Below are 22,037 nucleotides of genomic sequence, written 5' to 3' on the forward strand. Positions count from 1 at the left end.
GCATTGCCTCACACTTCCCAAGCAGCAGCAGCATCATTTGAGTGTGTGCCAGCAAGCACTCTGAACTACCACTCTGACTGCCCTGGTGTTCCAGGAAGAACATCAGCTTCTCCTCTGATTTTGAATGAAGGGAAGGCTTCTGGAACAAATAACACCACCTTCATTCCTTGTGACAAACTTCTTATGAAGGCTCTTTCAGAGTGACTCTGCAGAAGATTCACCCTGGACTTCCAAAGACAGACTGTAGATTGTCTGCCTTTGTGTAAATGACTATTTTTTCTTTCCTAACGATTTTTTTTTTTAGTACAATAGGTCTGACATAGAATTTTTGTCCCTCTTAAATGTTAACTTGGTCAGCACTTAGGATTGTGCTTAGCAAATGGAATTAGCGATGTTGGAATAAAACAGAGGACATCACCACATTCTGATTGACCCACAGGGTGCTTGGGCACTTGAAATGTACACATTTCATAACTTCCCACTCAGAAGAGCTGGGTTTCACAACCAGTGACTCAGAAGAAAATAAGCCATAACTCAAAGAAGTACAAGTATTCCCAATTATAACATCACCTGATTTCCTGCATGTTGGGCACGACTTAAAATGTACTTTTTTAGATGTAATGTTAAAGTACATTTCTGTGAAGAAAACTGAGTCTGTGAACCACCAAGGACAACACTGGATCCTTTTTCCATTACTTCTTTCCCCTTTTGCACAGTTCTCCACTTCACACAGAAGAGAAATTGGTTTCCTTTCCATCCTTTCCACCTCTGTGCAAGCTGCAAGTGGGGAGGGTGAGGCAGGGCTGGTGCTCCCATCCTTGGGCTGCACCACCAGCCCTGCCCAGCCCTGCCCAGCAGCGGGGTCGGCACCAGCAGAGCCACCTGCGGCAGGGGAGGTGCCTGGGGCTGTGCTGCCAGGATGTGATGCTGCACTCGGGGCTGCAGAGCTCTCCTGGCCACAGCTTATTAAACATTTCTGACGCCGACGCAGCAGAAGGGGAAGTTGTGACTCACCGCTCCAAAGGCTGGGCATCTCCAGGGGACTGAAAGGTGCAAAAAGCAAGAGTTTTACTTTACTGAGTTACTAAGTCACTAAGCTGCTGGGAGATATGACTGCACACAAGCAGACAAGGCAGATCTGCTGCTTAGATGGCTAGTTTGCAGCATATTTTCTCAGCGCAATTTGCCTACAGGAACAGAAAAATATCAAAGATCATAAAGCTGCAGTGCCTAATGCAGCCCCCCCATGCAGCTCCCTGTGAAGATGATCAGCACTAGGACAGACAGCAATGCTGGTGGCTGCTTTGTCTAATCTGTAGTACCACACTCTTTTATTGAATAACCTATCTCTTTATCATCTATTTGTCTTCATCTCTAGCATTCTGAACGCGATTATCAAAGGTGTCCTTACACCTTTAAATCTACTTTGGAAGTAGAGCCACAGCCAAAATGCTAATGAGCTTGCCTTAATTGTAAACACTGAGCACTGATAAGAATGAAACTCCATCCTCTGTTCTAAGGAGTTCTTACGTGTTTCCTACTTACACCGTTTTTATCTGATTCTCCTTCACTTCTGTTCTTAGGCAGATTAATAGGCACCTGAACAGACAAATAACAGTACTACATCTCCTTCACACTCTTTTGACAGACTTTTGAGACTGCAAAATATTTTTGGAAAATTATTATTGGAAAAAAGATTACTGAATGATCAGGCGGACAGCAATTTTTCAGGCTGGAACAATTAGTTCTCCAGCACTCACATGAGCACATTTGTAACTTGTACTTAAATGCTGATGGGACATTTTTTAGAATGTGATAAGTGTGAAATAACCCATAGTTTTATCAGTGGTGGTTGCTGCCCACTCCTGCAAAAAAAAGTTTTATTGTGATCATTAAGTTGCAGGTAGGCAGTGCCTCTGGACTGTAAAATAGGAATGTTAGTGTGCAGTGATGAAAGCAAACTTTGCTCAACACCTGTCTATATATATTGCAGGTTTCAGTGGCTGCCCAGTTGATCCGTTCACTATTGTCTCGGAATTAAGTCGTGGTAAGTAAAAGCAACTAAGACTGAGTTTTCTTTTATTCTCTTTTGAACTTTTTTAGCTTGCAAATCTAAAGCTTTGCTTTTGCAGTTCAAGAAATAGTGAAAGGGAGGTAATGGGGGTACTGGAGTGGCAAATGAAATGTCATCCTCTTGTTAATATTTTTACCTTGTTTTCCTTTAACTGCATCTATGTTTTAAGGAAGTGATAAGAAACATAGCTCTGAAAATAAACTGTGCTTTTTTTCTGCAATTAGCTAGGCTTATTCTTATTAAATATGATAAAGAAATAAAATATTTTGTTAGCAGCTGCCAAAAAAACCACCCCCCCCCAAAAAAAAGCCTATATCAAGAGAAGGCATTTGTTTAACTATTATTTGAAAAGAAGTGAGATTTTAAGTCATAGTGATCAGTGGTATTGGATAATGGAAAATGTCTAGGATATGATTAATGAAACATTGGAAGGAAATACGGTAAGTTCATGTGTTAGCATAGATCTTCTGTAAGGGCTGTGTGCCTCACCACGGCCGTGTCAGGCTGTTCTCGATGGAAACATTTTCTTATGCTAATTTGGTTTGATACACGGAGGTAAAAGGAATACATTAGACTCTGATGTAGTTTGCCCAACAAATGTGGCAGCAGGCAGAAATCAGCTGGTTTCTCAGTAACTTTTATTATCAGCTCTTCCATTAGATCAGTAAGTCTTTTTAACGTCTTTTTTTTTTGTTTTCCTTTCTTTATTCTTAATGTTTATTTTATCTATGGGATGGGGTAGATCTGTACTATTTCTTTGTTGGTAAAGTTATTAATTTTCTTGGCATTTTATTCTGAAAATGTAATTGTTTTATTTAAATACCTACTAGGCATTTCAAGTAGCTCACTGGTATTTCCTGGCTCTGGCTCCTCGGGGGCAGTCTCCAGTGCTTTGCTTGGTTGTGAATTCAAAAATTAATCTTTGGGATTTATTCTCTCCATGCACATACGTAGATATTAGTTGTCTTTTCTAGTTTGTTTTGTGTGGTTTTTTAGTTTTGTTGTGTGTTAGATTCCGGCTTGTGAGCAATGAGTCTTACAGATCCATGGGAATAAAACTGAGCACAGTGTTTTTGTAGCTTTTGCATATCTCTTTCTGCCTTTACTACTGCATGAGTTGAAAGTTTACATCCCGGCTAAGCCTGCTGACTTATTCAAAGAAAAAGCCCCAAGGAAGCAGCTGGTGCCAGAGCAAAGACAAGACTTGCTCCTAGCAAGGCTGAATCATTGCTGGTGTTTACTTAAGTTGTTACTGCTTCTGTTGCACCTGGGGCTTTGTGGCTTCCATGGAACTGGTTCTGGGGCAAAACTATCAGCTGATGCAAAGCTACTGAAAGAATTTGTGCTGGCTCAGAAGCTTTCTTTTCCTGTCTCTACATAATGTGCTTCTATGCTGCAAGTGGTGCATTTTGAGAGGAAAGAGACAATTATTTCTTCAAGAAAGTCTGGCATATAGCTTGGTATTTATTCCTGTGAAGTATGTGTGATAAATATTCATATTTACTAAGTCATATATTTGGATACCAAGCTAATGGTATCCAAAGATAATAAATCCCTTTTTAAGATAAAAACTTTAGTGCTGTGGTGAATGATAAGGAAGTGAGGTACTTCAGTAGAAAAGCTGAGACAGAAGGAGGGAATGAGAGGGAGAGAGAATGGGGAAAGCCTGGCTGAACCCAAAATCTGATATGGAGCTGCTTAAGCAGCCTGTAGGTGCATGTATGGTCACGTTGGTGGTTGTAGTTATTATCAGTTAGTTTTGAAAATACTTCTCTTTCCTTCAGTACTTTTTGTTTTATCTTGTTTTGACTGGGTCTGCTCCCCAGCAGTGAGATTTCTTTAAGGCTTGCTGCTGCTCCATAGTTCCTGTGTCACGCACAATGTGGCTCACCTTTGGGCGAGCTGTCATGGATGGAGAGGTACAAACAATGCTGGCTGGGCACACACAGGGGGTAGCTCATTTAGCTGTGTTAATTCCAGCAAAACAAACAGATTGGCAGCTGTTTCTGATTTAGAACTGCAAAGCACAGAGAGTGCAGCTCTGCAACACAGGCAAAGCTGTTACAACCTGTGAGTCACTGAGGAATGCAATATAGGGTAACTGCATGACACCTAGTGTTGCTCAGATAATTTCTCCAGAGACTTTAACTCTTTGAAATGCTGTAATGAGAGAGTATGGACATAAAAACCACAGGAGCCCACTTTGGCTCTGAGGTTTTCTCTCACACATTTTCAGAATTTGAATGCCATTGATTTTTCCCATCTATCTCCCTCTTAGAAGGGAGAGGGTTCAGTTTCTTTTGAAGTTAGAAAGGATGTCACACATGGTTAGCATTTTCCAAAGGCAAGGAAAGATTATACTCACAACGAAAGAAGCACACACGATGGTGTGAGAGGATTTGCCACGAGGTTCACTGAAACGGGCTGGATTACACCTTGCCCAGGCATTGGTTTTCAGCCCTTTGCAATATGCATAGCACATTGTGACCTGCCACCTTCAGGAGGAAATCAGCTCCCTTTTCAGCACCGCTCCCAGCAGGTGGATATCCAAAGCACCAATGCCTGTCCTGACGTGAGCTCCGTGACTTCACCCTGGCTGCAGGCACCCTGCCTGCTGTCCTGCCAGCCAAGACAGGAGCCAGATGCGTGGCACTGAGGCACCTGAGGCTGGGCAGAGCTCATCCCTGCAGTGCCTCATCCAGCAATTGTGGCTCTCCCGCCTTTGGACCTGGACCGGTGCGTCCAGCTGAGCACAGCAAGTTGTTGCAGTGTGCATTGTCATTGGCCTGCTCTCTAACATGTTCCTTTGCATGTGTCTGTCTTTGGTGCTCACAGGTAAACCACGATTAGGGTTTTCATTGTCACTGGTATCTTGCGTCAGCAGTGCAGGTCCTTTCTGCCACAGCTGACGTCAGCCTCTGCAAAGGCGCGTGAGAGCGGTGGCTCGGCCGCCCCGCTGCCCTGCTCCTGCACAGCACACTGACCGGCCTCCAAGGCGTCCTCAAGGTGCTAATGTCTGTGTCTGGGCCAAGAAAAAATTCTTTGAAGGGAAAACTGTAGCATGTAGATTATCTTTGTAGCACAGCGGTTAATTAACAGTGAGTAGCTGTGGCTAGGACTCCAGCAGAGAGTATCAGGTGTCTCTCCACTATCTTCTCAGCTATTTCTCTTAACAAGAGCTGGGATCTGGGAAAGCTGACAACTATGGAAGGACTTCAAGGGTATACATGGTTCTGCTAGCATCAGTCATAAATACCACTCACACAGCATGGGCCGTTCTAGTAATGCCTCTGCAAACCCAAATGCTCAAGGCAAATGCTGTGAAGGCCTCCCATATTCAATTCTACCTTCTCAAATCAGAGGTTGGCTAGGGCTCTGTATAAACTTTATACACATACTTATAAAAACTTCCTCTACAGAGGTGATTAACTCTCATTCTATGATGTTTAATCACATAAAGCAAAAACAATAATAATACATGACATACCTGTGGGCTCCTGAGCACCTCAGGAACATGGGAGATGCTTATTATGGAAAAATGCTCTTCCGAATTCTTGTTTGGAGAGACTTTATTTAGGAGACGTAGAGGCTGATTGTCTGCTGAAGTTTTCAAGCTCCAATTTCTCCACTGAATGCATCAGCTCAGTTTCCATACAGTAATAATGCAGGCTGAGTCCTTCATTTCCATACTAAGCGTAACAGAAGAGCTGTAGTGCTGATGGCATCTCTGGGGATGGTGGTGTCCAGCATATTCTGTGTCTCCATGGCTGGAATAAGTTGCAGCTTCACATCTGACTTTCCAATATATTTTCATGATTACATTTCACTTAAGAATCACTTGTGCAGAGCAGTTATTTTTTAATAGCTCTTTAAATGCTGAACATATATAAATGAAACTTGTTTAACAAGATGGAGGTGTTTTGTCTGGGTGGGGCTGGAGGTTGTTTTGGCATGGATGGAAATGTGAGAATTTGTTCCAAGCAAATGGGAATCCTTGTTGAAACAAGCAAGAATGACTTTCTTTCATCTGTTTGAAGATCTTTGTGTATCTTGGGAGCTGCTCTGGGTCTTACACCACAGATAAAGAATGCGAAACGTGTAGTTTTTGCTAATGGAATTGTAGAATAACTTTTCCTGGTAATGTGGAAGAGGAGATACTCTTTTCTTTGTGGAGTGCCAGAAAACAATACCCACCTGTGTTACAGTAAGACACAAGTGATTTTGTCTGTGACTTTTCCTTCCCAGCTAAAGGAAGGACGAGGATGTGTGGCTTACTGATGTGGGCAGGCACAAAACATTTTCACCATCAGCTACATAAAGGATTATGATTAAATGAATGACTAATTATACTCCCTGAGAGCGACTGCTAACTGCTGGTGAACCTTGTTTGTGGGAGCATGAAACCAGCTCTGGCCTTTGGAGGCACAGGGGGCACAGGGGCTCTGTGTATGACGGGCATTGGAGGCAAATTTGCTGGGCCAGGGTTTCAGCCATGTGGATGCCAGATGTGCTGCTCATGGGGCAGCTCTGACTGACTTGTGGGGCAGAGAGGGTGGAAAAGACAGACCTGAAGGTGGGGCTTTCCTGGACAGGGTTTACTTCTCCCATTCTTTCCATGGAGTTTTTAGATGTGCTGGCTGATGTCACCAGGTCTGTTAAGGCAATATTGTGGCCCATATTGGATCCTATTTCCATAGTCATTTCCCCCTTTCACGTCTCTCCCTCTGGCTTCCAATACTGGTGAAGTAAATAGGGAGGACTTTTCCAAGCTTGGCCTCCTCTTGTGCCTGGACCAGGTCTGCCATGTGTGCTTGCACCCATGCTGGCAGGATCTGGACATGTGATGTCTCACTTTTTAAGTTATTATTCATTAATAATAGAATGCATGTCAAACGTGCCCAGAAAGGGGTCAGGGAGGAAGAGGTTCAGAGAGAGAGAGCCTGTGTGAGATGGGTGAGCTGGACCTTGCTGCTTCCAGCTCAGCTCCATTTGCAGCATCAGCTGTGGCTTACAGGCAAATGCAGACCTGCAAATGGCCCCTCTCTCTCTGTCCTCTTCTCTGGGCTCTTCTTCCACCTTGTCCAGGATTCTCCTCTTCGTGTTTCCGTGGCAAAGAACCAATAAAGGCAACAAGGCATTGTGTTTAGCATTCACAACCCAAACTAAGCAGTGCTTTAGGGAGGAATTTTTTGCTAAAACATTTCTGTATATTGAATTACAAGGTAAAGGTCTGTGTATTGAATTACCAGGAGGTTGCTTAAATCCAGAAGGTGGAAGAAAATAAAACAGTTCTCTGACTTCTTGTTGAAAGGAGTTAAAATTAATTAAAGAGAAGAAATGCCTACCTTTTGGAAAGCAGAGGAATATTTGCTTTAATGACAGTTAAAAGTATATGAAAATATAGATGTAAGATTAAAATAATTTTTTATTGTGTACACAAATAAATAAACTGTGATTAAAAAATAATTGAGAAATCAATTTCCCAAGTAGAAGAATAACTCATAAAGTTTAGTAAAAATTTGTGTTCAAGGGAAAATTGCTTCTATTTAATTTTCATCTTCTGTGCTCTTTAACCTTATCATATTTCTCACATGCACTCTTATAAGGTGAATATTTTGACTGCACTTGCATTTCAATCAACACTACTTTGTTAGTCACAGATCATGGCTCCCTGGCCGGAGGTAGAAAAGCCTGAAACCAACAACTATATTGGGGACTCTTCCAAACAAAACCAGAACATGGCTGGGAAAGAAGGAGAAAATCACAAAGGTAATGTGCTCACTCTGAGTTATAAAAAATAGATAGGATTTGGGGATCCTTGGAGAAGATGGAAAGTAATTAAACAATTTTTTAAATGTTCTAATTCATCAGGCAACGTGGCTTCACTTGGAAATAAAGGGGAAATTCAACCTGCATTTTCCACAGTAGCTTTGATAGATGAGACAAGACCAGAAGAAGAAGACCCGTGGGCTCTGCCAGAACTGCAGGACACCGGGGTCAAGTGGTCAGGTAGCCACTTCTCTGTAAATAACTTACTTACTTTGTTTTCCCATCACTTGTCTCGTGTTCTTCAAGAGTTAATGGGTTTATAATGTTCAGTCAGCTAAGAAAAATCCCAAAATCATGCTTCTTAGCCTACTTAAAACATGAGAAGATAAATGTAAAACAGTCCAGCACTAATACAGTTTTATATCCAGGAAGCTGTTGGTCTTTTTTTACTCAGAAGGATGACTATAGAACCAAGGGTCAATGTCAGATTTCATAAGGCTTTTGTCACATACCAAAAAGATTTTTTTGTGGTAAAAGTAGGCAAACAAAATACCTGCTTCTGCAGTTAAAATGTGATTAAGAACATTCTTTTGGGTTTAATCACATACTGGAGCCATGTCACTGTCTTTGTCTCCACTGTCTCTGTTTGTGCACTAGAGTATTCCAGAGAAAAATTCAAATGATTCTTTTATACATAATGTATTTGTTTTGCAGATCTGGATACAAAAGGAAAAGTCATTCGTGTACTCTATGGGATAGGGAAGTTTGTTATGCTCCTTGGATTACTCTACATGTTTGTGTGTTCTCTGGATGTACTGAGCTCTGCTTTTCAACTGGTAGGAGGTATGAAAATATCTAAAATATCAAGAATAAATTAATAAGGCAGTAAATTTTGTCTGAGATGCTTAATTACAACCACCACTCTTCAAGAACATTCCTCATATATGATGAGACACAGATTGAGAAGGAAGCAGCTCTGATTAAACACTGACCTTCAGTTGTTTGAAAGGGTCTTTCTGTCTCAAATTCCAAAGAGCTGATGTAGGGGTTATTGGCCCCAGTTTCCCAGTAGCTTCCCATTACTTTAGTGACAGTTTAAAAAAATACATCTGTACATAAATCTGTCCCATGTGAAAGACATTTCAGCAAGGCGAAATATGAACATCGTGCTCTCGACCAAAGCATCTCACACTGAAATGTCCCCCAAATCCTTCGAAGATGAAAACTATTGAAATGTATATTTTACATTTACCTTGAAGTGTTGAATTCAGGTGATGGACTTAGGAGTGGTTATCAGATAAATATGTGCCCTTCTGTTGAAGTATTTTGCAAACACAGAAAGGTACAGGAACTGAATTACTCAGTATTATTAAAAGCATTTCCCTTAATTCAGTATCCAAAAATACCAAGTAATAACATTTAAATCAATGGGTGGTCTTTTGTCCTACAGTCTTTCTGCTGATGGCTGTGCCATTATATGCTTCTCTGCAGAGTTCAGCAGGGCTTATAGTCACTGTAATTAGAGAATATAAAGTGTTCTCTGAAATCTGAGTAGCTGAGAGTCCAGGACATGAATCTGGATCCCTGGGCTACACTGTACTTTTTGGGATAACAAATATGATTATATACGTATCAATTAAATGGCTAAATGATCTTGAATTAAACACTGACTTTCCCTTGTACTTCCCTCACTCTGTGAATATGGGTTTTTTACAGGTAAAGCAGCAGGGGACATATTTAAAGATGATTCAGTGCTCTCGAATCCTGTTGCGGGACTGGTGATCGGAGTTCTGGTGACTGTGATGGTCCAGAGTTCCAGCACCTCCTCATCCATCATAGTCAGCATGGTGTCCTCCACATGTGAGTCTGCTCACAGAATCTTCCTAGAGATCACTCATAAACCTTGTCTCAGGTGCCAACATTCCCACTTGTGTTCAAATTGTAGAAGCTTTGGGTAAAAAGAATAAAAATTATAGGAAAAGTTTTTCACAGCTGTTTCCCTGATATAAAATTAAATTTTAAAAAGGAATCATAATGGTATTAATATTAGTAGTAGCAATAGTAGGAGTAGTACTAGTAATAACAATAAGACCACAACTGCAAGGAAAATCGTTGGAAGCCTTGGCACTGAAGGACTTAATTTTGGAATTATCTGCATCGTTTGTCATGTTAGGCAGTTACTGAACTTCATTGTTTCTGTGGTATAATTTCAAAATTCTGCAGTAAGTAGGAAAATGCCTGGGAAAGAAGAGACCTTATTTTCATCTGTCCCTCTAACATCAGATAACCATGGGCCACAGTGTCAGTGGGGATCATGGGACTATGGGAGTGCCACGTTCCCAGGGGGCTTGATCAAAGCAAACCTGTTTGGATTGAAGCAGATCATTACACTGACATCAAGGGAAGTCAGGATTTCACTAATAGCAATAGAAGTTTTCATTGAAGCATAGAGCTTGCTGATAATTTGATTTTTTCATCCATTGTTTCCTTTTCTGTTTGCCAGTGCTGACTGTTAGAGCAGCTATTCCTATCATCATGGGAGCAAACATTGGCACCTCAGTTACAAACACAATTGTGGCACTTATGCAAGCTGGGGACAGGAATGAATTTAGAAGGTATTGTACTTAAACTTTGGATCTGGAAAATTGTTTCTTTCATTTTTGTAGGTCTTCTTCTATATTCCCTATCACTACTACAGCCACTCAACCTTTCTAGATAGGAAAGTCACAAGCATGGCCATGGCAAAGGTATAAAGCTGCCTACATGTATGGCCTTATACTCTTGGAAAAAAAACGATATCATGTTCCTTTAAAAATTTTGTGGGTTTGTGAGAATTTACCATTTTTAATGATCTTACACAGGAATAAATTTTCAAGTGCTTCCACTATACCACCCACCTTTTATTATGTGCCAGCTATGGGAGGGTTGTACAAGAAGTTAGTATCACATAAGTTTGGTCTGGTTTCCTTAAAAGAGATTTCAATGTTGAAGTCTGCAGAAAGCCAGAGCTGGTAACTGTAAAGAAATGAAATGTTCTGGCTGTCAGATGTATACAGTGACATCTTTTAGACTGACACTTGACATTGCCACTGAGAGAGCTCATGGAGCACTTGGAGGCTCACTGGAGTTGGGCAGTAAATTTGGGAGTGATAGGAGACTTTGGTACCTTGTCATTTCTGCACTGGGCATATTGAAATACGCTTGGCCAAAGCCTCTGGGGGATGAGCTGTGGCTCCTCAGGCTTTGGAGGAGAAGATTGAAGAGACCTGTACACCAACAGTTTGCAGAAACATGTGGGAGAGCTGCAGAGCCCTCTTGCCCCAGGAGTCAGGGAGAACTGACTGGTCCTGGAGGCAATGACTGGCTGAGGATTAAAAATGTACTAAAAACAGGTGAGAGGCAAAACAAACACAGGCTGTACAGCCACTTCTTCAAAAAAGTACTCTTGGCAGCCTCATGCTATGGATCACTTCTGTCTTTTCTAGTTTTTCTTGTTTTACTCACCTGTCTGGCTCTTTAATTGGCCAACAGTGGGGAGACAATCTAGCACTCCATAACAAAGTAGGTATTGTGTTTGACCCCAGAAATTAAATTATTCCCATCTTGAAATGCCCTTCATCTCTACTTTTATGATTTCATATCTAATTGATGTTATACACATTTTGTTTAATTAAAAGCAGCTCCGTTTTTTAATTTCTTCTTGCAGGGCCTTTGCTGGGGCAACAATCCATGATTTCTTTAACTGGCTGGCTGTGTTTGCACTGTTACCCGTTGAAGTCATTACTGGCTATCTCTTCCATCTCACCAATGTTATAGTTGAGTCCTTTCACCTTGAAAGTGGTGAGGATGCTCCAGAGCTACTAAAAGTTATCACAGACCCCTTTACAAAGCTCATCATTGAGGTAAGCTCTTTCTCACTTCAAGGAAGCTGCCTACCTGATTCAGTCAAATCAAAATGCTCTGAGTATGAGAAGGCTTCCCACTCCCATCTCTGTGTTCTTGGGGGTAAAGTTCATTAACAGATGGATTCTTCTCTTAATTCACATCTCAGAAAGCCCCAGTTCTATGTTTCCAGTTTCTATCTCCCCCACATTTCACAGCACCAATGGCAGACAGAGGGGAGGAGGGCTGGGAAGGCCAGTGAGGGCAACTTCAGCCATGTGGGATGGATGGGAAGGCAGCCTCTTGCCTGGGCATCTGCAGGTAGCACTAGCTGAGACACAGCCAGAGGATCAGCCAGAGGATCAGCATGGGACCTGATGAGGACACTGAAATTATGGGACACAATCATGTGCATCTGGAGGCCAGGGGGATGCACACAGCTTCTGAAGTAACAGTAAATATGGTCAGGGAGTTGTGTCAGAGCAGCTGATTAAACAGAAAGGATGAGAAGAGGTAGTGGATGATGTGGGGAGAATGAGACAAAGCATTTGCTCATGCACAGTTGTACCTTTTCTTCTGGGAATAACCCCCCTCCTACCTGTTGGGCAGGAGTTCCAGCATTGGAGTAATGCAGATTTTATATGGTTGAGCTTCCAAGGGGGGTTTATTTGAGTAGAGCTGAACAGAAGTATGTGATACATACTGGAAATAAAGCATTTTTTAAAACTCTTTTTTTTCTTCCTTTTAAGCTTGATAAATCAGTAATAAATGCAATTGCCACTAACGATGAATCAGCAAAAAACAAAAGCCTGGTAAAGATCTGGTGTGTGACTGAAACCAATGTGGTGAGTATCATGTTAAATTAATTGTCAGGTACCTCAGGAAATATATTACTGATCTGTAGCTGATGCTCCTTATCACAGGATTGTGAAATAAGATTTTTTTAATGAGGGTGGGGTTTTTATCAGCAGAAAAAGAATGAAAAAAATTTAATGCAGTTTCTGCTCCACTTAAACCAAGCTTGGTCACCAGTGGTGACCTTGACCTGGCTGCTCTCAGTACTGTGCAGGCCCTTGCCTATCAGAGCTGGTGGATTGGTGCCAAGCCTTTTACTCCTCTCAAACCCAAACGCCTTTAACCCTGATAGTCTTCCAGCTCCCTGAAAGTGGAAAAAGTCTGCGCCACAGGCCAGAGGAAAGATCGTTTCAAGCACCATTTATCTGCTGATCTAATCAGCTCCAGTCTGACGTGTGTTGGGGTGATCTGGTGGCAGCTGGCTGGTTTTCCCTCTTGGAAAAGTGCCCTTGGAGAAAGGCTCCGTGGGGCTGTGTCCTGCTCCTCCCCACCCAAGCAGCCCTGCAGCTCGGAGGAATCTCTTGCCCACACCAACACCAATGAGTGTTTTGGCAAACTATGGAGCTGAGTGTTTGGTTTGCATCGTTCAGCTAACCAGCAATTACAGCATTAAATATCCTTTGATTCTCTAATTAGACTATTCCACCTGCTGGCACATATAGAAACGCAATTCCTGAAGTCCTGAGGCAGAAGATACTTCAGGAGTCCTTAAGTATTTCAGCCTCTACAGGCCGTGGAGGTTGAACTGGGGTGCTCAGCTGCTACTGACGGCGCTGTGGCTGGGCAGGGAAACGCTGCCTGGGAGATGGATGGGGCAGAGCTGTGCTCCCCTGACCCCGCTGGGGTTACAGCCCCGGCTGTGCCTGCGGCTGCAGAGCCTGGCCCGCTACCCCTCGCTGCCCCCCAGGCACAGCCCCGAGCCCCCAGCCCTGCACAGGGCAGGAAACTGCTCGGAAAGTGCAGGGAAATGTTCATTTCTAGACACACTTGTTTTCTGTGTTGCCTGTATTTTGGCTGTGTACCTACTGTTCAAGCTTACAGTCAAATTACAAAGCATGTGAAACCCCCAAAATTTTGATTTGACCTTGGTGGGGAAAAAGGAAAAAAATTTAAATCATTGCATTCCTGTGAACTTGTTCACAGGGGTCCAAGGATGAGGGAAGAGATGAGGATCTGACTGCATGTTTCAGAAGGCTTGATTTATTATTTTATGATATAACTTATATTAAAACGATACTAAAAGAATAGAAGAAAGGATTTCATCAGAAGGCTAGCTAAGAATAGAAAAAAAAGGAATGAATAACAAAGGCTTGTGGCTCGGACAGAGTCTGAGCCAGCTGACTGTGATTGGCCATTAATTAGAAACAACCACATGGGACCAATCTCAGATCCAGCAGATAACCATTGTTTATATTTTGTTCCTGAGGCTTCTCAGGAGGAAAAATCCTAAGGAAAGGATTTTTCAGAAAATATCATGGATACACATTCCTACTGGGTTAAACTAATTTCTTGCAAAAATTATTAAACAGACTCATGGCCAGGATAAATACATGCAGACCTCTTATGCTTAAAGCAAAACAAACATTTTGATCTAGTGAAGCTGCTTTGAAACGAAGATGTTTCAAAAAACTTCAAGAAGGTCAGAAACAAGACTGCTTTGAGTTTGTAAAGGTTTACCAGGTATGGGGTGCCTGGAGCCCAGGTACTCCCTGGAGTGTGGGGGCACCAGATCCACTCCCAGTTTTGCCCACCCGCATCATCTGGAGAGAGGTACAAATGCAGGTGTTTGTAGGCAGTGCTCAGCAAAGAAATATTATTTCTCTTTCCCCATTTCTGCAAAAGAAAATCACTCAGGCACTTTGGAAAGATGCCTCGTGCTCAGGAGCATGGTTCAGAGTCCATTTGGCTGTCAGCTGCTCTTGTGTGGAAGTACAGCTCAGTCAGCAAGCTCTTCCTTAGTCTGCATAATGCCTTGTGGACCTGGTGTCAGAATGCAGCATGTCTGGCCTAGGAGGGCCTGTAAGGAAGCTTTTATTGTGGTGTACACAGAAATTCAGTAACTTAGTAATGCTAATCATAGTGCTTGTAGTGAGCTCTTAGACAGCCTTTGAACATGAAAATTAAAGTAGGAGCAGCACTTCTGTTTCTACTGACATGGAAACTGAGGCACAGAAAATCAGCTGGAGCACTTTGTGCTCATCCAACAAGAGAGGCTGCACTCGTGCTGTAGCATTCTGACTCAGAGTGCTGTAGTACTCATCAGACCGTGAGCTGCATGGAGATGTCAGGAAGGAGGTCTTTCTTTCATCAAGAAAGCTGTGGCAGTGGCTGGAGAAGGAATGCCACTGCCCCACAGCTGCAGCCAAACATAAACCTCACTCCACAAAAACTGTCATCAGTAGTTAAGTTCCATAGCTATTAGTGGATTGGTGCTATGGTTATTACAATGTAGATTTTGAGGCTATTTTAATCTTTAGATGTTGTACTGATTGACTTGGGTAACAGCATAATATTTTATTTTAAGAATGCAAAATGTTACCATGTCATTAATGTGGTGCCAGCTTACAGTTCTGATTTTTTAGCTGATGGATCTTGGTTGTAGTAAAATTTGAAAATTCTGCATGAGCTCTTGGTAAAGGATTGTAGATGACTGAACTCTCTGCTTTGTCTGGCAATCACAGACACTGCAGAATGTCACAATTCCACCTTACGAAAACTGCACATCTCCTGAGTTTTGCTGGAGTGAAGGAAATACAACATGGACCCTCAAGAATATAACTGAAACAGACTATATCAGTAAATGTAAGTAGTAGAACTACTCCTGTGCAATGTATTTACAGAAGTATATAGATTTTTAATGCCCCCTTCTGAGGTGTATCCAGGAGCCCTGGCCAGCGCAGGGACACGTGGCAGTGCTGCAGGTGCTGCCTGAGGAGCCTGTGCTCTGCTGTGGCTCACAGCTGGAGTTACAGCAGCAGCACCACGGTATCTGGCTGCAGGTGGATCTCTTTCCATGCTGCCTGATACCAGCAATTGAGGTTGCAGTATCATGTCACCCTCGATGTTCAGATGGCTTAGAGCTAGGTTACTTTGCTGTCGTGGTTGCTAGGATATCCCATCCCTATGCATGCCCTGCGGGACTTTGAACAGCCCTGCTCAGGCATGCAGCCGCCTCTGGGAAAAGCTGACCCACCGTGCAGCTTGGAGCACCCCAGCATTTTCTCCTGCCTTGGTGCTCCTCTCCCTTGCTCATGGTCACCAGGTTCCTGCCTGCCCATAGGACTGCCCTCTGTGCATTCTGTAAGCATGTCTGTAGAAGCACCTCTCCTGCCTTACTCAGACGTGGCTTTTGGGGAGGGGGGAAGGTGGCATTTTCCCTCTTGGCATCAACCCCTCCAGCTGTGTTTGCTTTGGTCCAATTTTCTTAGGGGAGCAAATGAAAGCCAGAGCGGGGCTTAGGATCACAGGCGAAAATGTGGGTAGGCTAATTTATTTTCCTTTTTTTTTTCAGGCCAACACATCTTTGTAAACTCAGACCTGCCTGATCTTGGTATCGGGCTCATCCTTCTGGCTTTGTCCCTGCTTGTTCTCTGCTCCTGTTTGATAGCGATCGTTAAGCTATTAAACTCTGTGCTTAAAGGACAAGTGGCCAGCGTTATCAAGAAGACAATCAACACTGGTAACTATCTGCTTTTCGTGAGGATTGCTTTTAGGAATGACAAGGACACTGAGCATGTTTATTGATGTCTCCTGTTCTCTGTAAGACATTATAGAATATTTTAAAGAAAATACTATTGAATGAAAATCATGCACACTGCCCAACATCTTTTCTTCCAAGTATTTTTTTTTCTTTAATTTAAAAATCTATTAGTGAACAGCTTGATTGAGAAATGCAGCAGATTAACAGCATTAGAGACCAAAGTCCAGGCTCTGTTTCTAGATGTATAATCATTAGCTGCTAGAAATGTAGATCTCCCATCCTCAAAAGATAGCACCGAAGTGCTGAGATTGTGATTGCCTGCTCTGGCACAGGGCCTGCATATTCCTTCTAAAGTAAGTTGAAAAAAGTATGTAGTAATTAATGATCTTATCCTGTGCTGCTGCCTAGCCTCTCTTCAGCAGGATAAGGCAGCCTTGAATGGTGGTGTTTTTCTGTCTTTCCCTGTGTTGTCCAGCTGATTTTTTCAGCCTGGATCCATTGAGTGCAAATGTTACGAGGTTTTTTCACCAGGCTGCTCTTCCTTCATACTCTCTTTAATGGAGAGATTAGGAGCTGCAGCAGAGAAAAGCAGTCCTGGCACAGATCCCATGCTGTGGTTGAAGTGAGGGTGCACAGAAATAGAGAAGGCAACAAAGTGGTCCCCAAGCTGTCTTCTCCTGGGCAAAGAACACTGCCCAAATTAAAAACAAGGGCTAGAAAGTAAACAGCTGACAGCCTCTGCTTATTTAATCTGGGATCTGCTCTGTGTTCCTCTGTGTCTTCCCAGCTGATTAAGTCCTCACTTCTCAGCTCTCTCCATAAATCTGCAGACTACAGGGGACATTTGTGCCTAGTTTCTCTAATCAGTGTAATTAGCTGCTCTCTGCAAGAGTTAACAAGTGCATTTTTAGGAGATAATCCACTTGGAACTAGTTAGAGCAAACAACTTGGTTCTCTCAGGATGGTGTTCAGAGCTTTCTGAAGATCTGATCCATGCAGTGGGTGCCCGGTTCCTGAAACCAAGGCTTTTAAAGCACCCAAAAGGTTTTGTGTTGACCTCTGAGGAAACACTTCTGGTACCTAATTGTATCACAACACACATGCTATCCTGGGTCGGGACAAACGTCTACCTAGTCTGGAATCCATCTCAAAGTGTATCCAGTGGTGCAAGGCTGTAGAAGGCACACAGCAAACAGGATAAATTAAAGTAATAGAGCTGGCCCCCAAATCATCATTTGAGACCCAATATGCAAACAATATATTTACATTTTAAGTGCTTAACAGTCTTCCCTGCTGTGTTATTGTTACGTGGATCACTCTGTTATGCTAACAGCAGTGTTCTCCCTCTATTTTTTAGATTTTCCATTTCCTTTTACTTGGCTGGCTGGATACCTGGCTATGCTTGCAGGGGCTGGTATGACCTTCGTTGTCCAAAGCAGTTCTGTTTTCACATCTGCCATTACACCCCTTGTTGGTAAGTTGTAAATACTGTGCTCTTTATCCCCATGTTTCATCTTCTCCATCATCCTGAAGCCGACCCAGTCGTGTTTCTTTTCTCGTAGGCATTGGCGTTATAAGCATTGAGCGCTCTTACCCGCTCACCTTGGGAGCCAACATTGGCACAACCACAACAGCTATACTTGCAGCTCTGGCAAGTCCTGGGAGTACATTAAAATATTCATTACAGGTCAGTATAAAACAATGCTTTCTTGACTTCATTTACAAGTTGTAAGTTTTCTGAAGAAAAACCTGACAAAACGGGCCGTGATGCAAATGTGCTGTTCATGTTGTTCCTGATTTTGTCTGTGCTATTAATAACAATGCATTCACTTCAGCTGCTAGAGCAAAAAGGTTGCATTAAAAATTCCCAGAATGTCAATATATAGCTAATCTTGCTTTTATAAATTCTCTTGATCTGCATGAATTGATTTAGAACTGGGACAGGGAAGGCCACTTGACCCCTGAGCGTGGGGTCTTTTCTGCTTGGAGTTCAGTGCCTATATACTGAGAACCCTCTGAGGGTTATTGATTTCTGTAAGCTCTCTTCTGAGGATCCTAAGTCAGCTCATGAATTGTACAGGGACTCCTGTAATCTAAGTGAAAGTTGTACAATCCTTAAGCTGGCAAGTTCTCTATCTACCCGATGTTGCAGTAAACATCACGGCATCTATTTTTCTCCTTGTAAATGTACTTTGACTGGTTTTATTGGATTCCTTTTTGTCTCAAACTATTTTAAAAGTAGGAAGCTTGGCTTTTACTTCCCATTTTCCACCCAGTAAAGAACCTGGCACCAGATAACATTTGAATGAATGCTTTACAATTAAGAGTGAAGAGATATTGACGTTTCCTTGGTGAATCGGATGAATGGCTTTACTAGCTAAAATAAATCAAGAAAATTACAGAAGTCATTTTATTGTCCTCAGGTAACAGATGTAATCATGAGAAGATGCTATCTTGATAAAGCTCAGATTTCATGATAACATACTGGTTTTATAATGCCCTTTATAAATAAACACCTGTACTCTCATATTTACTTTAGTCTGATAACAATTACAAAATTAAAATAGGATAAGGTGAGCAGGGAATGTACTGTTTTGTTCAATATATGCTTATTCTGTCTAACTGACTCCTGTAAGCTTTAGCAAGTCTGTGCCTTTTAATGCTAATTTTTGTCTAAAAATTTTTTGAAGTATGTGAATCAAAGGATTGCAAAGACCCAAAGACAAAGTCCCCTTCCAGGAATCTCCTCAGTGCCCTATAAACTTATGGCTAATTTTTCCTAAAATCCAAGTTTGTACCATTAAAAATTTCTCTGTAGCCAGTGTGCAATATCAAATTTACGTTTCCCATGTTTTCATTGAAAATTTATGGATGCAGAACCCAATGGTTCCCACACCTTATTGACAACAGTACTGTTTCCTGAGAGCTGGAAGTAATTATGATGTGGATAGGAGTATTTAATGGTGTTTTAGCTAATGAACTTCTCAAATGTTTTTTGCTTTCAGATTGCCTTGTGCCACTTTTTCTTCAATGTCTCTGGGATTATTCTGTTTTATCCGATACCTTATACCCGCCTGCCAATCCGCATGAGCAAGACCTTGGGAAATATAACTGCCCAGTACAGATGGTTTGCTATATTTTATCTTCTCCTCTGTTTCTTTTTGTTGCCTTTGTTTGTATTTGCTCTGTCACTGGCAGGCTGGGGAGTCCTTTTGGGTGTTTGCCTTCCCCTGTTTCTTCTTTTTATTGCTGTGGTTATAATTAATGTTATGCAGAAAAGGAAACCACATTCACTGCCTGAGAAGCTCCAAAACTGGGATTTCCTACCTGTGTGGATGCACTCCCTAGAGCCCTGGGACAATATGCTTATGGCTTCCCTTGCTTTTTGTGGGAAACACTGCTGTGGCTTCTGCAAGTGTTGCAAAGTCAATGCTGAACAGGAGGGTGCCAAAGACAACCAGCTAAAAACTATGGAAGTTTATGAAAACACCATGGCAATGGCTGATGATGAAAGAGGTGGAAGAAGGGCACCAGCAGTAGCCTGTGTTGACAAAACAGGCACAAACAACACAGCATTATAGTATTGGATCCATGCATATTAGCAGAGATACAGCACAGGACAGCCAGGCTCATCAAAACCACCTTGGACCTTGCACTGAGGCCAGAGTGAACATTTTGTTAGGTTTCTGAAGCCAGTGATACATCACTCATCAAGGAAGGGTGTGAAAACAAGCTTGACAGAGTCCCTAGAATATCTCTGCTCAGTTCCAAAGCTAATGACAGATTTGCTCACGGAGGATCTTCTATGTGGTACCTTCCTCCAATGTTATCGGTAGCAAACAAAAGAAATCCTGATGTAGTCCCATGAAGAGAGGGATGAAAGAAGTGGCAATCAATTAAAACTTAAAAAACCCAATAAATAATGCACTTGTAGAACAGCCTTTCTGACCTACTGACTCAGCAGAAATTACTTCATAATACCTAAGAAGTCCTTGAAATTTAAAAGAAAAAAAAGCGGGGGGGAAGGGGAAGAAAAGGGAAGAAAATGAAAGGGGGAATCCCAATGTTTTTGTTGACCTGTCTGCAGTGGTCAAAAATGGAAAACAGTAGCTTTCCTATAATCCTAGAACAGACAAAATTTATTCTATATATGTGAAGGAAAATGAAATGCTGGGACATCCTTCAGAAGCTCTTGGAGTCCTACTCTGGCATAAGAGTGTACCTAAGCCCACTGGAGCCCTCTCTGTCTCCTCTAACAGTGGGGACAGGAGCTACAACCTTTTGCTATCTCAGGCTAAAGACCACAAAGGCAATTGCTGCTCCCTCTGCCTGCTGAATGCTAACAACTCTGTGTGGAGACATTGGGTAGCTACCAAAGGTCTTGGCTGACTGAGGATGTGATTGTGTGGCCATTCCTCTCTCTAGAAGGCCCTGCTCACCATGTAATGCCACAGCTATGGGCTGGTGCAGGAAGGAGGACACGCAGGAGAGGACAGGGCTGTGCCAGCCCAGGCTGGTGCCCGGGGATCTGTGTGCAGCTGTGGCTCCATTTGCCTGAGCCACAAAAGGAGTTTTCAGGGTAGCAGCGGAGATTGGCTTTAGTGCTACAACAGAGGGAGCCTGCAGAGCAGATTGTGGCTAGCACAGGGCATCTGGCAACGTTTACTGGAGAGAAAGGGGCTTCCACCACCCCTTTGTGCTCTGAACCACCCTACTTGGAGATAATGTGAATTTTACTGGCAATTGTATGTAGCAATCCAAATCCCAAATAAAATCTATAAGGAGTGTAGTCACTACAATGCCTAGCAAATCCATGGGTAGTGCAATACTTGATAGGGAGCTGCTTGTGCTCAAATTTTACCTTAGTGATGCTTTAGTAAATGCTTGTGAGACTGCTCTGAATCACGGGCTGACAGAAGGCATAATTTCAGAGTCAGAAGATGAACATTTCAAAGATGCACTCAGTACTTCTGCTGGTTTTCAACAGCTTAGACATTACTGAGTATGGGACAATATCTGAAGTCCAATCACTAATGTTCACAAAAAATTAGACGGCTGAGTGTAAACCAAGTGTCATTTAAAGCCCATTTAAGTGGCTGAATTTTTAATTAAATGTGTAATGAAAATGCTGAGAAGACCCTTAGTGCAACAAAGCTACTCAGTGCTGCTAGAACACGATTACTTCTGAATAGTTGTTTTTTGCAGAGCTTGGAATTCAGCAGGTTAAATTCAGCAATCAATTAAATACATTCATTTTAGAAGTGAAAATTGTTTTCATTTACTTTTTTAAGCTAACAGTAAAACTGGCAAACTATGAGTTTGCAAATTGCATTCAAACTGAGATTCTAACTTTCTGTAATTGTGAGCCAGTGACAAAATGTTAGAATCAGAGAAATTCCAAAACCATCTAGTTTTGGTATAGTTCTGCTCTTTTGGAGTGTCGTACCAAACAGCAGAATTATGTCGAATGTTCTTTTTATTTTCCTTATGCTTCATATTGTTGAAACAATTTTATCAGCATCTCATTTTTAAAGTGGAATTTTTATATTTTCAGTAATTTTTCTTCATTTTATTCTCACAATTCTGGATACTTTTTGAATCTGTTTCTTTAAACCCCAATGTGCATTTCCCCTGCCCTGTTTCTCTGGGAAAATATGAGAAAAATATCCAGAATTGTTTTCAAGTTATCTTACGTTTCCATTGACCACCCATCGAAAGAGGAAACATTTTAGTCTACTTTTACTCATTTCTTGAACA

General features: G+C 42.1%; 1 protein-coding gene across 1 annotated transcript; it reads left to right on the forward strand.

Moving 5' to 3' along the window:
• Positions 1 to 2,001: 2,001 nt before the first annotated feature.
• Positions 2,002 to 20,260, forward strand: SLC34A2 (solute carrier family 34 member 2). The gene is made up of 13 exons (XM_005484968.3): positions 2,002 to 2,047; positions 7,729 to 7,843; positions 7,946 to 8,083; positions 8,558 to 8,686; positions 9,560 to 9,703; positions 10,347 to 10,458; positions 11,550 to 11,745; positions 12,475 to 12,570; positions 15,262 to 15,382; positions 16,092 to 16,259; positions 17,638 to 17,754; positions 17,843 to 17,967; positions 19,286 to 20,260. The coding sequence occupies exons 2-13, from the start codon at positions 7,738 to 7,740 to the stop codon at positions 19,859 to 19,861; spliced, it is 2,028 nt and encodes a 675-aa protein (XP_005485025.1). The 5' UTR covers positions 2,002 to 2,047; positions 7,729 to 7,737; the 3' UTR covers positions 19,862 to 20,260.
• Positions 20,261 to 22,037: the final 1,777 nt, after the last annotated feature.

The sequence above is a fragment of the Zonotrichia albicollis genome, chromosome 5 (assembly GCF_047830755.1).
Source record: "Zonotrichia albicollis isolate bZonAlb1 chromosome 5, bZonAlb1.hap1, whole genome shotgun sequence".
In the NCBI taxonomy this organism is placed as follows: domain Eukaryota; kingdom Metazoa; phylum Chordata; class Aves; order Passeriformes; family Passerellidae; genus Zonotrichia; species Zonotrichia albicollis.

What these genes read in the sequence shown, in the direction of transcription:
- SLC34A2 (XM_005484968.3), top strand. Translation starts at nt 7,738, where the DNA reads ATGGCTCCCTGGCCGGAGGTAGAAAAGCCTGAAACCAACAACTATATT. An exon ending in GACAGGAATGAATTTAGAAG is followed by an intron (nt 10,459 to 11,549) that starts GTATTGTACTTA and finishes TTCTTCTTGCAG; the next exon opens with GGCCTTTGCTGGGGCAACAA. An exon ending in TGCCATTACACCCCTTGTTG is followed by an intron (nt 17,755 to 17,842) that starts GTAAGTTGTAAA and finishes CTTTTCTCGTAG; the next exon opens with GCATTGGCGTTATAAGCATT.